This window comes from Cucurbita pepo, chromosome LG01 (genome assembly GCF_002806865.2).
Source record: "Cucurbita pepo subsp. pepo cultivar mu-cu-16 chromosome LG01, ASM280686v2, whole genome shotgun sequence".
NCBI lineage: Eukaryota > Viridiplantae > Streptophyta > Magnoliopsida > Cucurbitales > Cucurbitaceae > Cucurbita > Cucurbita pepo.
This window is the reverse complement of record NC_036638.1, coordinates 17,758,185-17,777,022: the sequence shown is the minus strand read 5'-3', so window position 1 is coordinate 17,777,022 and position 18,838 is coordinate 17,758,185. Positions and strand designations below refer to the sequence as shown.

At 36.9% G+C, this 18,838-nt stretch overlaps 3 protein-coding genes across 4 annotated transcripts; 2 read left to right on the top strand and 1 right to left on the bottom strand.

Annotated features, from left to right (window-relative positions):
- Positions 1–615: 615 nt before the first annotated feature.
- Positions 616–3,579, top strand: LOC111811816 (serine carboxypeptidase-like 42). The gene is made up of 9 exons (XM_023698858.1): positions 616–865; positions 938–1,045; positions 1,134–1,226; positions 1,576–1,668; positions 1,747–1,832; positions 2,092–2,370; positions 2,460–2,593; positions 3,001–3,093; positions 3,206–3,579. Exons 1-9 carry the CDS (start codon positions 616–618, stop codon positions 3,489–3,491), a joined length of 1,422 nt encoding a protein of 473 aa, XP_023554626.1. The 3' UTR covers positions 3,492–3,579.
- A 785-nt stretch (positions 3,580–4,364) lies between these two features.
- On the bottom strand, positions 4,365–14,373 carry LOC111792595 (putative transcription elongation factor SPT5 homolog 1). Of its 2 annotated transcripts, none has more exons than XM_023674110.1 (22): positions 13,911–14,226; positions 11,373–11,611; positions 11,092–11,238; positions 10,765–10,923; positions 10,601–10,684; positions 10,203–10,273; positions 9,749–10,106; positions 9,497–9,652; positions 9,291–9,388; positions 9,160–9,208; positions 8,931–9,083; positions 8,703–8,846; positions 8,512–8,605; positions 8,243–8,404; positions 8,036–8,084; positions 7,865–7,959; positions 7,698–7,776; positions 6,590–6,644; positions 6,387–6,504; positions 6,164–6,307; positions 5,617–5,714; positions 4,365–4,912 (listed from the first exon to the last, which is right to left on the bottom strand). In XM_023674110.1, the coding sequence occupies exons 1-22, from the start codon at positions 14,224–14,226 to the stop codon at positions 4,667–4,669; spliced, it is 3,114 nt and encodes a 1,037-aa protein (XP_023529878.1). In that variant the 3' UTR covers positions 4,365–4,666. The 2 variants fall into 2 exon arrangements, 1 of the variants encoding a protein (XP_023529878.1); XR_002814827.1 differs by having other exon boundaries at positions 4,760–4,912; positions 6,387–6,500; positions 13,911–14,373.
- Positions 14,374–14,861: 488 nt separating this feature from the next.
- Positions 14,862–18,838, top strand: LOC111792609 (probable glucuronosyltransferase 47 A). The gene is made up of 8 exons (XM_023674123.1): positions 14,862–15,308; positions 16,469–16,615; positions 16,730–16,794; positions 17,249–17,318; positions 17,641–17,859; positions 18,001–18,144; positions 18,226–18,361; positions 18,444–18,838. The coding sequence occupies exons 1-8, from the start codon at positions 14,952–14,954 to the stop codon at positions 18,671–18,673; spliced, it is 1,368 nt and encodes a 455-aa protein (XP_023529891.1). The 5' UTR covers positions 14,862–14,951; the 3' UTR covers positions 18,674–18,838.

Sequence of the window (18,838 nt, the reverse complement as noted above, 5' to 3'; positions counted from 1 at the left end):
TTGGGAGGAGAACAAACCACTTCTCGTAAGGGTGTGGAAACCTTTCCCTAAGAGACATATTTTAAAGCTTTGAGCGGAAGTTCAAAAGGAAAAACTCAAGGAGGACAATATCTGCTAACGGTGGATCTGGGTCGTTACAAAAAGTTAATACCCAGTTTCAAAAAAACAATCTGATCTTTCACCACTTTTATTAATAAATCGGACTATGTTTTAAAAATACCCATTAACTTTTAGAAGAAAATAATTTTTTTTTTTTTATCGATATGATGTATGAGAAGTAGATATACCATTTTCGTTTATATAATGACAGTAAGAACATTTGAATCGAAGGTATTAGTAAAACCTTTTAAAATCAAAATTATTTTCTAAACATTTTTAAAAATTTAAAATATTTTTGAAATAAAATATTAACGATATTATCGGAACCGTAAAGAAATTTTAGATTGAAAAGAGGGCGAGGGGGTTGGTGCATGGGTGTGTTCATGCACCATCATCATATGTCCTTATAAGAACCCATCAATGTATTACCTTTTCAAAGGCACCATAAAAGGAAACCTATCCACTCCCAATTCTCTGGACATTATATTTTCAGCACTGATGGGGCTGTTTGGAGCCATGGAGCGGTGGAGAAGCCTTGGGGCTGTGTGGGGTTGGCTCTTCGTCGTCTTACGGGTGGCAGTCGAGGGCTTCCCGGCCGAGGATCTGGTCGGGAGGCTGCCCGGCCAGCCAAAGGTCACTTTCAGACAATTTGCAGGCTATGTCGATGTGGATGTCGATGTCGATGCCGGGAGAAGCTTGTTTTACTACTTTGCTGAAGCTCAGCAAGATGCCCATCTCCTGCCCCTCACTCTCTGGCTCAATGGAGGTTCGCTTCCTTTATTTACCTTTTGAATTTGGAATCACTTCTTATGCATATCATATCATAATATATATGTAGGGCCCGGTTGCTCGTCCGTGGGCGGCGGTGCGTTCACGGAATTAGGGCCATTTTATCCGAAAGGAGATGGTCGAGGGCTTCGAAGAAACTCGATGTCTTGGAATAGAGGTATTAAGAAAGTCACTAAATTGTTCATATGTTAATTTCTCAACTTTGTTGTAAAATTGTTGTTAATGTGATGAAATTACTTTATTAGCCTCTAATCTGCTGTTTGTGGAGTCTCCTGCTGGGGTAGGATGGTCATACTCCAACACATCCTCGGACTACACAACGGGCGATTCCTCTACGGGTTCGCTTTCTTAAACTTTCAAATTTGTATCGTGAACTTTCTACTTTGTCTAATATAACCTTAAATTTTTTTAAAACATTCAATACCATTAAATACCATATTTAAAAAATACTCGTAAATTTTTAAAAATAGTATCAACAATATTTATAAAAAAAAATTAAAATTTTTTTTTATCATTAATATATAAACAAAAGCAATTAAAAAAAAATTAGGAGCAGTAATGGAATTTTTGAAAGGTTAAGAATATTTTTGAAACGAAGTATTAACGTTCCTATTCTAAGACTATTGAATTATTTTTAGAGTTAATATTTTTTTAAATAAAATAGTATTTTTTTATTAATTTTGGCAGCGAGGGACATGCTCACCTTCATGTTAAAATGGTACGAAAAGTTTCCCGCATTCAAAGATCGACCATTTTTCCTCACCGGAGAAAGTTATGCCGGTAAATCCAAACTACAAACAAAACTAAACTCGTAATTTAATCGCTCGTAAATACTCAAACATATTTAACTTGACGCAGGTCATTACATTCCTCAGCTAGCGGACGCCATATTAGACTACAACACTAACTCAAACGCCTTCAAGTTCAACATCAAGGGAGTTGCCGTAAGAACACCAACCCAAAAATCAAAACCCATTTGATCCATAATTTGAATCGGTTAATGATATTTAATACTAAATTATAGTTTACCATATATACCATATTTGATATTTGTTCTTACTATGCGGTATCTTTACATTTATTAAATATGATAATTTATTTGATTATAAATAGATAACTTTCACAGACTGGTGTAGTAGATTAAGCAAACATTTTTACAATCCAAAAACTGAACCATGTGTTTGTTCGTAATGGGTCCCACAGATTGGGAACCCATTGCTTCATTTGGATAGGGACGCGCCAGCGGTGTACGAGTTCTTTTGGTCGCACGGCATGATCTCTGATGAAGTGGGGCTTGCAATCACGAGAGACTGCGATTTTGATGATTACGTGCTGACCAATCCACACAATGTCAGCAAGTCATGCAACCAAGCCATGGGCGATGCCAATCGCATCGTGGGCGATTACATTAACAACTATGGTGTTCTTTTTGATGTTTGCTATCCATCCCTTGTCCAGCAAGAGCTCAGATTGAAGAAATTGGTTCGTGCTAACCGTTTACGGGTTCGAATTTTTTGACCTTTTGATGGAAGTTCGATTGTGATCGGTTTTGTTTTGGGTTGTTTTTGCAGGCGAGTAAAGTAAGTATGGGAGTTGATGTGTGTATGAGCTATGAAAGGCTGTTTTATTTGAACTTGCCGGAAGTTCAAGTGGCTCTTCATGCTAATCGTACTAAGTTGCCTTATGAATGGTCCATGTGCAGTGAGTAAGCCCACATCCTATTGATTCACACTACTTAATTTCATATAATTTTGAGTATATACTCTTAAAATCTTAAAAGTTTTTGTTAATAATAAACTATTTTTTAAAACACTTTTAAATTTTTTTAAAAAATTTGAAAAATACTTTCGGGACGAAATTGTAAATATCACCTTTCAAAATAAACATTAATACAATTTTTAGAAAAATAAATAAAAAAAATTTACCGTTAGTATCTTTAAAATTAATGAGATATTTTTAAATAAAATATTAATGATTTCTACGGAAAAGCTTAAAAATTTGAAAGAAATTATTAAAATTTTTGAAAGTTTGTAAGTATTTTTTTATAGATAAAGTACAAAATCGTTATAAACACGATCTAAATCATGATTTTTTTTTTGTACATTTGAATAGTATATTAGATTACAATTATAATGATACGAGCATCAACATGCTTCCCATACTGAAGAGAATAGTCCAAAACCACATCCCGGTTTGGATCTTCAGGTACATTTTCAGTTATTATTGTTTTTTTCGTGGCAATCAAACTGTATTGATATTTGAGATGATAATTAATGTCTTATCTAAAGAGCTAAGACACTAATGAATGAATGTATAGTGGGGATCAAGATTCAGTGGTACCGCTAATGGGATCTAGAACGCTGGTTCGAGAGCTAGCTGATGAGCTTAAATTCAAGATCACAGTACCGTACGGAGCTTGGTTTCACAAGGGACAAGTGGGCGGGTGGGCGATCGAGTATGGCAATATACTGACATTTGCAACGGTTCGTGGGGCGTCCCATATGGTACCCTACGCCCAGCCCTCCAGATCTTTACATTTGTTCTCTTCTTTTGTTCGAGGGAGGAGGCTGCCCAATACCACTCGCCCTTCCATCGATGAATGAAACTAAACAATACTGAATTCCATTGTGTTTGTTTTGTTGGCTTTAATTTTAATAATTCAAAGAGTGGAATGGCTGGGAAGTTTTCTATAGCACACACTTCATTTTCAATTCCTCGTGTCACCGACTTCCGAAACAAGTCAATATTTCGTCCATCTCCCTCTCAATTGCAAACTCTAGACACAAAGTAACTTAAAAGAAACGTTCGATTTTCAATACAAATAGCACCCGTTCGTTAATAACTAAAAGACACTCTCTGTTGTCTTCTGAAGAAACTATAAATAAAATCATGAAAATTTATGCTCAAAGTAAACAATATCTTACCATAGTAAAAGTTCATTGTTCCTAATAAGTGATATCAGAATCATGCCCTTAATTTAGCTATAGGAATAGAATTCAAGGGTCTGTAAACTAATAATTATATAAATTGAAACATTTGAAACTCGAAACTTTCATAGGTGTATCAATTTACACCACATATCATATCCTAGTTGAAAAACACTAGTATACATGTATGAAAACTTATGATTATATCAATTGAACTCTTGAACATCAACTAACGGACTAGTTTCCAGATCCAAATAGATGGTCTACACACATGTGACAAATGATGCATATACAAATTTGACAAGTTTATGAATTTGGGTATAGCTAGAATCGTAAGTTTGCACACTTTTTAAATTAGAATTTGAGATATGAAATGCGTTGTTATTTTCTCAACTCCTTTCTCATACTGCATCTATTTACAATTTCATCTCAAGCACAATATATACAACTATAAAATATAAATTCACGAGTTTATCATGCAAGAACTCTACTATACATTAATATAACATAAATTAACTGGTAAGAGAACAAACAAGGTTGTATAAGAAGTTCAGAAACAAAAGCTAAATGGTTGAAAGTATAAAAGACCTAAAGGTAACAAGCGTAAATTGTTCACAAACTAAAACAAAAGATCTAAACCATGACATGTAGTTACCATTTGGAGGACTCGTTGCAGGGGTATGAATAAGTGAACTAGGTTACAAGCACTAAGAAGCAACGGGTGAAGAAACAAGGAACTGAAGGGGAGAGAGAGTTTTGGCACATGAACCCCGGAATTCATTTATAATTGTACAAAAAGCTTACACTAGACTACTAGTATACAGTATGATTCTCGTTTATAACCAATAAAATTATGGTTGGGCTAGTTTTGCAAGAATAACTAAATCCAAAATCTTAACATCAAGAGTGTCGTCTACCTTCACTATTCCATCGGTGCCATCCACACCAATCAACTTCCCAGTGGCGCCACGCAGTGCACCACCCATTATCTTGATCTTGTCCGACTTCCTAGGAACAATGGCTTCTATGTCGCTAGAAATGGCTGTTATCGTTTCACCATTTCCACTTGACCCAAGACCTACCCTACATGAGCCATCCTGAGAAAAGCCAAATTACCCAAATCAACAATATTCTTATCATATACCCAATCGAACTACGCTTATGATAATGGCTAGCTTATTTTTCATTAAACATCACAGGTATGGAACGAGGGTGGTATGCATTGTTGGTTCTCGTTTTTGAACCCTGCCTCTTTCTAAACGTAAAAACTCTCCATGTGAAATTTGCTAACCTAAAGGTTTCCAAATGTTCTTGTTAGCCTCATCAAAACAGCCGTAATTCTATAAACGGCCAATTTTAGCATGCTACTCCACCAATAAAGAGCCATGAGGGTAGCTCGTTTTCCTTTTTCTTTATCAGATTTGTAAGTTCCTTGTGGTGTTCTATTACCAATTTCTCCTTATTACGGTTCCATTTTTCTTAAAAGGTGATAGAATGCGGTGCTTATGTTCATATCTTTCCCGCTTTCCTATCTAAGACGACTTCTGTCATAAACTAGATAAGAGAGAATTTGGGAGAAACAGAACCGTTGGACCTTGTATGATAATGAAGCTCATTGTAACCTAAAGATTATTAGGTTATTCAACATAAACTATGTCACACTGAACTGGGGCCAACCCTATCCACATTTCCATAAGACGGCCAGCCACATCACGGATTACTCCCATGATCAGAAACAAATATGTAATAATGTACAAATAAAAAATAAAATGTAGAGGGCAAAGATTTAGTAAGAACATACCGGAAGCACCTCACGGATTACTCCCATGATCAGCTCATCTCCTCTCCGGACATTGACCAATATGTCTGGCATGTACCATGGTCCGTCGGCATCACCACCTGCCATNATATATATAAATATATATATATATATATATATATATATATATTGGAGATGACAATGTAAAATGGACAGAAATGGATTTCCACGGTCATGAACCCATTGCAAGACATTGAACTTCCTCAAGTTTGATAAACGTACCCTATGGTATAAATTTTATTCCAGATCTCTTGAGAAGAACTCCAATTTTTCTTGAGGTAGTTTAAATGAGCCCTTATACAATATTATTAGAAAAAACGAAATTTGTATTGATGCAGACCCCCCAGGAGCTCCACTCAGCATTAATTTATAGTGGCAAATCTAAACGACAAACTGTTGCGAACTCTATTTGTAGCAAAAGTTTATTAATATTTTTGTGATGAACAAATTATTTAAAATTAAGCCCGGGAAAAATCATATCATACTGGTATATAGAAATACAAGCCATGCTAAAAAGAGTAATACAAACCTATAACAGGAGACATCATATCCAGACCACCTGTGCCTGGTGTCATTGGCTGCCCGCCAGGAGTACCAGGAAGATAGGATGCTGAATTTGGTGTCATGGGCTGTCCACCAGGAGTTGAAGGCAAGTATGGGCTCGGGGCATTTGCTGAAACCGAAGAGAAGCATTGTTAAGATAAAATATGTCAATTACAAGGAAACGTTAAAATAAAGACAAATGCACCAACCATAGGCTGAACCACTATCCCGAGGGGTACCGGCATCACTGTAACTGCCACCAGGAGTGTTGGCCCAACCAGTACCAGGAGTTGGAGCTTCGTAAGTTCGTGAAGGAGGGCTTCCTGGCTGAAGAGAGAACAACTATTATTGACTTTAATGGTTAATAAACCAGAATAGTTATTGGCCTTTGACAAATCATTAAAGATCTAACCTGGTACTGTGGACTCGCTCCCCAAGTTGCAGGGTTCCCTTCCTCCCAGCTCTCCCTGGTTCAGCAAAATCAGAACTTTTAACATCAATCATCAAAAAAGACAATAGCACAAAAAAATTTCAAAAAGAGAGCTCAAATGGGTAATCCGTGCCCAAAATACATGATGCAAAATGGAAAATACAGCATAACAGATCAAGAAGCTGTATAGTTATTGATATATGAGAGATTTATCCACAGCCTAAGTTGTTCTCCACATCAAACGAGTTCCTAGAGCAGCAATAAACAACACGTGCATCATCACATCTGCCTCTGGGTGGTCCAGGTACAGGATTTGACTATCGCACTGCCACCACTCACACCATATAACCAGTCACTTTCAGAAGGTAACTGATGGTGAATAGGTACCAACTATGACAGTTTGCCTTATGAAAGATGACATACCACATCTTGTCTGACTGCTCTTTATTCAAGTTTTTCTAACCCAACGTTCACTGATGAGACTTGATGAGGGAAAAAAATTAAATACTGAAGTAGATTAAATAGATCTTAATTGTACCACTTCAACAATTAATATACATAATGCTCCATTTTTATTTTTTTCAAATAGCCATGTTTAGCATAAACCAGATGGTGCTTTATTCATACTTCTGGCATCTAGCCTTAAGAGCTACTACCCTTAAAATTACTATATAAATTCAGAAACGCAGAGTAAAACAGTAACAAGCATAAGAATGTTCTTTTCTAAAAAAGAAAATGGCCAAGCGAAGAATTATGGAGAAAGAAAGAGGCAACAAATATACATCCAAGAAATAGTTTCCAAATTTCCAATGCAAGACTGACAAAACGTGTAAAATACAAATTATAAACCTTTATAAGCAATAGCATCAATATTTTCAAGCTCATTCATGATATGGAAGCAGTTTGATACATCCTCAAATTTAAGTTTCTCACATGTTTTAACCGTAAGACAATATCCAAGAAGTAAAATCATAGAAAAGAATTAAAATAATAATAATAATTTATGGAGCCTCTAAGCACATATCTTCTACGCTGTTATCCATATTATCTTAATAAATTTATCAAGTTCATTAATCCATAGAAAATTTACCTTGACGGACTCATGGGTGCATATGGATTCCATGCTCGATTTCGCATTGGTGTCCTCATGCCATCATGACTTGGCGTTGCTATAAAAACAGATAGTAAAACATGAATAAACCTTGTAAAGTATAATAAGAATTAAAAAAAAGAAGGCAACATGGAAAGAGAACTAACTTCCCATATCTCTCATTGGGGTCATGTACGGATGCAGAGGAGTTCGAGAAGGATGCATGGGAGTTTCACTTCCCATACCATATCTAGATGTATCACTGGTAAAAAGCAAGCATTAGAACCTTGAAATCACAAGAAACAAACAAAATCAATTTTATCATATATTATATTTACCGATAGGGGGTTGAAACAGCCACATTATCTGAGATAAAATTGCGGTCAACTGCAAATAAAACAAGTATTATGGTGTTAATGGAAAATATTTCACTTCCATTTGAGACTCAACATTTCCCAGACATCCTTCAAAAAAGATGATACAAGTAATCCCACATATATATAACAGGTAGATTCAAGTATTTCCAGAAAAAGTTCAAAACATGCCTGTGACAACTTTCATTTGAGACTCAAGCTCTACTCGAACCAGTTGGCCTTTTATTTCAACAACACGCCCACGGTAACCCTTGTAAGGACCCTGCCGAACTTTCACTGTTGATCCAACCAAACCATCATGATGCCCTCTTCCACCTCTATTTCTTCCACCAGCTGAATCACAAGTAAACAACTTAATAAAAAACCAGAGAATAATCATTTATCAGAAAATCACAAAACAATAATAAGAGTACATGATAAACAAGAGATCCACAACATACAATCATTCGGGGGACCTCCTCTGGAAAATCTCTTAGGCGACTGAGGAAAACGAGGTGGAGCCCCAAGGCCAGCAAGCCTAGAGTACGAATTACCCTGCAAGATGAAAAATGCAGCAGAAATCAACTATCAAGATATAATTGTCAAAAATGTGCTAGAAAAGATCCCATATTAGATCAAAACAAGAACTTACATTTCTATTTCCATTAGTTCGGGATCCACCCACAACAACACAAGAATGTGATTTAACACATATAAAGCCAGCATGTTCCAAGTGATGGCGATCATAAATGAACAGCACACCTCTGTATATGTGCTCCACTGGACCTTGTTTTCCCTATAGTAGGCGCAAAGCAACATTCTGATAAAAAAAAAATTTGACATCTAGAAGGAAATAGATATCATGAAACAGAGATCTAACCTTACAAGGACCTTCAAGAATCCTGACAATGTCTTTGGCGGAAATTGTGTTATTGTGTCGATCTTGAACACTGATTTTCTTGTCAATCTTACTTTTTATTTCCCTCAACTTAACGATATCAACCTCAGGTCTATCTGGAATACCCTTAAGAACCTAGAGCAAAATCACACTCATGAAATTATTGACTACAAAATGACAGAATAGCATACATGATCCAAAGCATACTCACCTGAAAAGCCTCACTTTCTACACGTATAATCACGCCAAAGCTCATATTACTGCAGAAGTTAATGACATTCTATGAATCCAATTCTTATACATAAAAGTTAAGACTAAAAAATGATGTTAACAACTACTTACTCCAATAACACAAGATCATGAAGTTCATAATCCCCAATTTTCGTCACACCAGTTGTTACCTCAGAGCTCTCAACAACATCATCAGCAAATACCCGGATCTGAAGATGATAAAGATTTAGGGCATTTCAGCACATTATCAGTAAAATACCATTCAGTAATAAGCAAGACCTATGATTCAATAATACTTCCAAGAAAGTCTAACTCACGTGTTCCTTGGTTGTATCAGACAGTATAATAAGCACATGCTGCTCCACCTTCACAACCATACCAGTAGCCCCCTCCTGAGTCCCCGTTACAACTTTTACATGATTTCCAGGCTCAAAGTACTTGCAAAGTTCTCTTTCATTCACAGCAAGAGTTTTCTATTGAAAGAAAAAAAGGGTCACACTAGATACAAACTTGATCCTTTGAATAAAATGATGAAAAACAAGATAGAACCAGTTTAGTTGAGTTCTTACAGGAAGGCCTTTCATTTCTGGTCTGATGTGGACATTCTCTTCCTCTACTTTCTCTACCCATCCTTTCAGATTCTTGAGATCCCCCTTGACAACAATGACAGCATCACCCTTCATAAAGTGCCCTTTCTTTCGGTTTGCAAACAAGGTAGACAAACTAGCAATATCCCCATCACCATTTTCCCCAGGCTTTCGAAATTTCTCAAGTTCATCAAAAGTTGGTTTTATGTTTTGGGCACTTATTGACTTCATGGACACTGTTTTGTACAAGAAACCATCTTTGAAAAACATGCCACCTATGTTCTCAAAGTATTCTCCAGTAATGGGATCGCGTCTGCGCTCTACACGGATATGCAACTCTCTGGATATGAAGAAGAGTAAGTAAATATGGACTTTAAACAACAATTTATATCAAATATAAGGGACAAGGTTACAATCAGAGAAACAATTTGGGTACCTAGCTTCATCAATATTCATAAAACGGGGTGGAGGAACAAATGCCTTCTTCTTAGCAACTTCTCTACCTTCCTGAAAGAGAACTTGGTATAAAATAAATGCATTCCTTCTCAATCATAGAAAGATGTCAATATCCAAGAGAAGGAACCTATGTTATACATGAATACATAAATATATAAACACTCATATTTACTTATATACTAAAATCCATGAAGACATGAAATGCTACCTACAAAATATGTTTACAAACATATTAACAAGGACTGCAGACAGATGAAAACTTAAAAAGTAAAGCTTAAGAAACTTCCCGATATGAGACAACATTTGAAGATTGTGAGTTCAATACCATAATGAGGAAATACCAAAGGCAATAAAAAATAATGTCCTTCAAAACATTACCAATTTGTTTGCAAGAGCCTGTAGGTCTATCCGAGGAATAAGTTTCACAGTAACCCTCTGCCGCACATTATCAACATCCACCACCTAAAGAAACAAAAGCTTGATGCATCAAAGAGAGATAGATTGAGTGAAATATCTGAACTTACTGAAAGAACCAGAATTACCTTGGCAAGATCCCCCTTGTATGTCCCAATCTTCATCCTGACCCACGTATCTCTGGAAAGATCAATTGCTTTGCTTTCAACAGAGAGAACATCAGTCATCTCTTTAATTGGAACAAGCATTACTTTTTGTGAATATATGTTGCGTAGACCTTTACAAGCCTAAAACAAAGAAAAAAAAATGAAGAGTTAGTGACTACGTACAGAATTGAATTCAGTCTAAAAATAGGATGTGCCAATAACCAAAACAAATTTGAAGATTTGATCCACTGCCAACATAATTGAATGTGATCTTTATTCAATAACATATGATAAAAGAGCATAATATACCTCTCTAACATGGGCTTCTTTGTCCGCTTCAATATATATAAAGTTCTTCAAATGATCAAGAGCAATTGCAGATCTTATTTGCATTTCAGGCCCTCTATCAATGCATTTTTGCATTAGACAAACAGCAGCCTCTCTCTCATGGCCAATCTAACAAACAAAAAGTTGTGTATGCATTAATCATGTGCATTCATTCTCTCAGACAAGTACTCCAAAAGGGAAAGATCTTGGGGAATAAGAAACTAAAGAAAATATGAAATTTTTGTGAGTATAGGTAGGCATACCGCGCATTTAACCATCCACAACTTTGGATCCCTTACAGAAGGTAGAAGCGCTTGCTGCTCCACTTCAGTTGTCTCCTCGTCATATTCCATATGATTTGACCTTGCATATCTAGCTTGAATCCTTCTTTCAAGTGCTTCAACATCCTCCTGTTCATCCTCTCGGGGTAGCAATGGGCGGCGATGCATCCTTCTATTTTCATCTTCATCGGGTATATCAGTTGCACCATCAACTATGAAGTCTGCAAGATTAAAAGATTACTGATTTACTTGACCCATGCATAAATGAAAGTCACGTGTATAAAGAAACTAGTGAAATGAATAATTAATTCTACAGTTATTTGCCATATTGATTTTCTTAGGTTAAGAACTCTTATGGTCCTTGTACTCACAACAAAGTAATGATTTAGTCCCTAAACATTAATTGTAACAATTTAGTACCTACACTTTCAAATATGTAACAATTTTGTCCCTCCCCTTTACTATGTAACAACTTACCAAGTACTGTCAAATTTGTAATGGTTTGGTCTTATCGTGAAAACATTATTAAGAGTTAATCGAGTTTTTTCACGTCTGCAGATTGATAAACATATTAGAGATCAAATGTGTTCATAAAATAAAGACAAAACCATTACATAATAAAAGTTGACACTTCATTTTTATGAGATTACTCACAGCAGGGACCAGAAGTGTTTATTGACCATTTTCTTATTTACAGTGCACATTCTCATGAAAATTGGTAGTAATTATCAATGGTTCCAAGCATTAAGGTTACTGAGAGTTTGAACCAAACAATCCTATATTCTTAAACCCCACCCCATATTGTAATACTCTTAGAGTAAACCTACTCCTGAACAACCTAGGCAAAGATCAGTAGTTTGACAGAAAGCAACTAGACTGACCATTTAAGATACATGTAAAAATGGCACTTCCCTAGTATTACATGGTAATCCAGTTAGAATCTTGAAGCCGTGCAGTAGAGAAGGTGCTCTAAATTGTGAGATGATGGAAAGTTTTGTATCTTATAAAAGGGATTGGATAATTGTTTGTAACTGGTTCTCAAGCTTTCTTTTGTATTATACGTCCTTATTTCTCATGGCTAAGGGGATAGTTCTTCAGATTGAGAAGTCAAGGGGCTTTTTGGTAGCTGATGAAGAAAGGAAAGTAAAGTTTCAGGCCCTTGGAGTGTGGAGGTTAAGGAATTGGCAACTAGTGGAAGAAAATTGAAGCTCAGTTAGCTGAATGATTCAAGAAAATTACTGACGAACCTCATGAATTGCAGCATAAGGTGGTGGCTTGCAATTACAGAAAGGGCGAGAATGGTAATACTATAAATAAGAGGAAATGTGGCAGTGAAAGAAATTATTGGTGAAACATTTAAAAAGTTGTTTCCGTATACAAAAACTGGAGGTAATCAAGATCAGTAATGATAGGAAAACTTTTTTCGGAATGGTGCTTATGTGGATGGATTGTGGCACTCCAGTTCACACTGTATTATTGTTACTACTAGTATTAGTATTTTGCAACGGCTGAACACAAGAACATTGAATCTTCAATTCTTGAAGGAAGACTTGGATGAATGTTTTCTGGAGATTGAGAAGTCCAGAAAGGGGGAAGCTTTGTAGGGGATTGTATGACAGGATGGCATTAACACAGAAAAAATAAGTTGGCAACCCTAAACCAAACATGTGCACTTTTTACAAAGGCAGAGGAGGACAAACAAATCAGTTCACACTTCACACCTTTTTTCATGTTTCATAGAGACGATGTTGAGAACATGTCTTCATAAATTTTGGTTGCTCGTGAATGTCTGATAAACCCTCTAAGGAGAACGTATTACTTCGAAGCGTGGAGCTCTAAGGCAATACTAGGCTTTAATGGATTAATGGCACAAACTAAAGAACCATTTGACTGGATGTTGCTAAATTTCAAGCCTCTTATCGGTTGGCCATGTCCAGCAGATTCATAATTCCTCTCCTTGTGAAATTGATTATAGTAGGGGTGTCTTTTTGTAAACTCTTACCGAGGGTTTCAGATGGTGTTCTCGAATTGTGAGCTATAAATTTTTATACTATAACTAATTTTTCACATAACAATTAAGAGTTTTTTTTTTTCTTGTTAAAAAAAAAAATGACTTGCAGCCATTTCACCAAATTACTGGAAAAAAAAAAAAAAAAAAACAATTGGTCACAACCATATACATCGAATTCCCGTTCAAATAATCAAACTTCAAGGCATGACTAACGTGCCAGAAACTAGTACAGGAATACTTCTCGATCTCTGAAACTCGCAATTTAGACTCCTGACTAGCCATTCTAATTCACTATTCAACTGGATTGACTGAATGTGCCTCAAATGAAATAGGCCATCCAGAAAAAGCTTGGATTTTCAACGATTTTTAACCACTAAACTGAATACATACTGAGGAAATCCCAAAAAGAAAAACCCTAAGCGCACTCTAATTCATACGCTAACCAGTTTTCCCTCAAATTTGAACTAATAGGACCAATAAAAACACAAAGCCAACTACGTGAAACATACCGTCCTCTCCATCGTCCTCCTCTTCATCATCCTCGCTATCGACCTCCGCCTCAATATCCAAAAACTGAGAACCACTAGGCCTCTTAGCACGCCGCCGCCTAGCACCGCCACCAAAATCCTCATCATCCTCCTCTTCTTCCTCCTCATCCTCATCCTCCTCAGCAACATCGTCTATAAAATTCGATCTCCTCCGCTTCCTACTCGAGCGATCTTCCTCTTCCTCCTCGTCATCCAAAGGCTGCTCCATCTCATCCTCATACTCTTCATCATCAGCATCAATATCGTCATCTTCATCGTCGTCCCTACGACGAGGCATCTCTGAAACCGAAATTCAGAAGCTCAACTGTGCCCTAAGCCAAGCTCACTGGAACGACCAAAATTCGCAAGCTCAACTATGCCCTAGGCGAGTTACTCGACTGATAGAAGGTGTGAACTTGGTAAATGGATGGCGGTTCCATTCACGTTTTCACATCCTTCAATTTATACTAAAAAAAAAAAATTCAATTTAAATTAAAATATATTTTTTTAGTCCATTTACTGTCATTGACTTATCTCTAAATTACTGAACAATATCTGTTCGTGAATAATTAAGTTTCGGAAGTTCGAAAAATAGGTCTTGAAGTATCTTAAAGTAAGCATTTTTTTATCGGAAAGAACGAGACGAGGTAGGTAGATATGTCGTTCTTGAGGACGGATCGTTCTCTACTCTTTCTAACAAAAACCGTTCGAACCGAGATCAATTTTTACTGGTTTGTATTAATTTTTTACTTTTTTACTGTTGTTTTTATTACTAATTTGACTAATTTTAGACTGATTGTTAGCTACTTAATTCAAAAAATAAGTCAATTGGTTTTTCAATAGTCAACCAAACGTTAAATTATTTTGAAATTTATATAGAAATTATTTTTTATAATGTTAAATAAAAATAATAATGATAAACAATTTGTGAAGTTCCCAAAAAACCCTTCAGAATTTCTGAACTTCCGTCGTCAATCGGAGGGGGAGGGACTGTGAGAGTGCGGGAGACGAAGATTGGGAAGCATGAACAACAAAGGGAGACAATTCGGAGCTCACAGCAATCCTCCACTTTGTACCAGGTCGCATCAGATCGGGGCGTTGCTTCTTGTCTGCTCCACCTTCTTCCTTACCCGTGCGTACGATCGATTGCTCGTTTCCTCTGCTGAAAACTCGTTTGATGTATTCCTTCGGTCACACTATGTTGTGGAATCGAATGACGATGGATCTGTATCGTGGCCTGAGAGAGGGTACGGTTCTCGTCTTTCGCTCAAGATTTATGTCTATGATGAGAACGAAATTCAGGGGCTTAAACCTTTGATGTATGGGAGGGACGGGAAAATCACGGCTGCTGCTTGTTTGAAAGGCCAATGGGGCACTCAGGTATTGTTGTTTTGTAATTCTATTATTCGGCTTCCCCTGTTTCCGTTTTTTAAACTGATTTGGGAGACCTCTGATGAGATTATTTAGTGTTTAGCTGCTGCTTACAGTTCGTAAACTTGACCATTTTCGTCTTATGAATGCGTTTAGGCTTGATTTTGATGGTATTTTTCCTGTTTCTGAAAACAGCTGAAGTTTGAGATGAGTGTGTTGCTTGTGGAAGTTCTATGTGTATCATTTTGATAAAATGCTTAAGGAGAGGGAACATGTAACGGCCCAAGTCCACCGCTAACAAATATTGTCCTCTTTGGACTTTCCCTTTCGTGCTTGGGCCGTTACAAATGGTATTAGAGCCAGACACATGGGCGATGTGTCAGCGAGAAGGTTGAGCCCCAAAAAGGGTGGACACGAGTTGGTGTGCCATCAAGGATGTTGGGCCTCGGAGGAGGGTGGATTGGAGGATCCCACATTGATTGGAGAAGGGAACGAGTGCCAGCGAGGACGCTGGGCCCCTAAGAGAGGTGGATCGTGAGATCCCACATTGGTTGGGGAGGAGAACGAAACATTCTTTATAAGGGTGTGGAAACCTCTCCCTAGCAGACACGTTTTAAAAACCTTGAGGGGAAGCTCGAATGAGAAAATCCGAAGAGGATAATATCTGCTAGCGGTGAGTTTGGGCTGTTTCAAAACATAAAATATCCGCCCAACTCACATCAGAGGAGATTATGAAAAAGAACATGTTGCAAAATCTACCCGGAACTCTGCACAAGCTTATACTTCCATTGACATTACCTTAATTATTAGGAATAATTGCAAGTTTCGTAAATTCTTCTCTGGTCCAGGGCCATCCGTTTCATCTCGTGGGAATTGTGGAAAGAGGAGAACTGATTGATTTTTGAGATTGAGTAATAGAAGTTATTGAGGGTTGGGATTAAGATTGATCGTCTTTGAGGTTCCTATTTGAGCTTCAACCATTTACCCCTCTTTTTAATCTTCAGATGTCTCGAGGCTTTTTGTGAGCCATCTGGGCATGTTAGGGAGGACTCCTAATCACCGTTTCCTCTCACCTCTTAACTCTTTTTTGTTCAATACAAACATCTTTTATAGGCCTTTTCTCATTGACAATCATCTCCCTTTCTATATCTTTCATTGATTGGTTGCAGGTGAAAATTCACACATTGCTTCAACAATCGAGATTTCGAACAAGAAAGAAAGAAGAAGCAGATTTTTTCTTTGTACCAGCTTATGTTAAATGTGTTAGGATGCTAGGTGGTCTCAATGACAAGGAGATTAATCAAGCATATAAGCAGGTGCATTTTTTTTTATTGATATTGCAACAGGCAAAAACAGTTGCATCACTTTAGCGATGAGTATAGAAAAGGCTAATCATATTGCATATTGTGCTAATCTTAACCATCTTTCAGGTTTTAAGTCAAATGCCACATTTCAGGCTCTCAGGGGGTCGTGACCACATATTTGTTTTCCCAAGGTATAAGGTCTTTATTCTAATTAGACATTCATGGAAATGACAGCACTAGGGGCTAGTTATTGAGCCTGTTAACGAATACATTTTTAGTATTCGACCGATGTTTTAAAAGGCTAAAGGCAGCCTCGAGGCTCGTCCTCTTGAAGAAACAATATAAGGCATAGCCTCAATTTTAAATAAAAAAAACATTATAAGTTTTTGTGAGCCTCAAGGCGTAAGCCTCAATAGCCTTTTAAAACATTGTATTCAACATATAGCTATTAGTCTCAGTTTTCATGGTTTGTTCAAATAGCCTTTTAAAACATTGTATTCAACATATAGCTATTAGTCTCAGTTTTCATGGTTTGTTCAAATTTCACATTGAGCAAGAATAGGGTAATTTCAGGTTATATTGGAACATATTTTTTGAGTGTTGCTTCTAACTTTCATTACTTACACTCCTGCTATCCAATTGCAGTGGTGCAGGAGCTCACTTATTTAAATCTTGGGCGACATACATAAATCGTTCCATAATTCTTACACCTGAGGTAAGAAACAATTTCATAGGATATTGTTGCACTTCAGATATTGATTATTTATGTAATTAAGTAATCAAATGTTTCCTGAAGCAGTTGATTTTGGGGTCATTTCACTTTTGGCCCTAATTATACTCTCCTGAATTGCAATCCTTACATGATGGCAGTAGGTGATTCATTGATGGAACATTTGACTAGATGCATTTGAAACTAAACATTGTCTAATTGTTTTTGGTTGGATGGTTGTTAAGCCTTATATTGACTTCAACTTTCTTGACTTGTCTTCTAATTTTTTTAAAGAACAATAACATCTTTGTTTTCCATGTTAGTATAGGGGGATCGGACGGATAAGAAAGACATTAGTGCTTTCAATACATGGAAAGATATCATCATTCCTGGCAATGTTGATGATGGGATGACTTCAGATGGAACTAAAATAGTCCAGCCTTTGCCTTTATCTAAAAGGAAGTATTTGGCCAACTATTTAGGACGGGATCAAGGAAAAGTTGGTCGTCTAAAGTTGATCGAACTTTCTAAACAATTTCCTGAAAAGGTGCGTTGTTTTCCTTAACTTAATATATCTCATTCTCTGAATCGAGTCGAACAAATATAGGGAGGGATATGAAAACTCCTGCTTCTTGTCATCTAAGATCGAGAATATATATATATAAAATGGATATGATATCCCAAACAGTTGGAATCTCCAGTTTTGAAGTTCAGTGGTCCTGACAAATTCAGAAAGCTGGATTATTTCGAGCACTTGCGCAACGCTAAGTTCTGTCTTGCACCACGTGGAGAGTCATCGTGGACACTTCGTTTTTACGAGTCATTTTTTGTGGTATGTCTCTCTGTCTCACACACGCATTAGGCTGATAAGAGGAATTGGTAATAAAGATAATATCATGCTGTGTGTTTACAGGAGTGTGTACCAGTTATACTATCGGATCAGGTCGAATTGCCTTTCCAGAACGTTATCGACTACTCTCGGATCTCAATAAAATGGCCATCAAGTGAAATAGGCCCTCAACTGTTAGAGTACCTAGAAACAATTCCAGGTTAATTCACTCACCTGTTATATCTTGATCAACATGCTATTGTCTTAAAACTTAAATCCCGAATCTTCGCTCGCTCTTGCAGATGCAACCATAGAAGAGATGATAGCGCGAGGTCGACAAATTAGATGCCTATGGGTTTATGCCTCAGATTCAGCACCATGCTCTACCATGCAGGGAATTCTGTGGGAACTTCAGAGGAAGGTTAGGCTATTTCACCAGTCAACTGAAACATTTTGGTTGCACAATGCATCTTTTGTAAATAGGCAGTTAGTTGAGTTCGCAAATTGGAAGCCCCCTATGCCCTTGCCTTGACAAAACGTTCACAAACACAATATGACATCCATTTTGCCTGCTTTTGTTCTTGTCGCCCATTACCATAGTCTGAAAGTTAGTATTTTCATACTTGGAATGTAAAATGATGCTCTATAACATTCAGAGAAATTCTTATATAGTTTATGTAATTCACCATGTGATTTT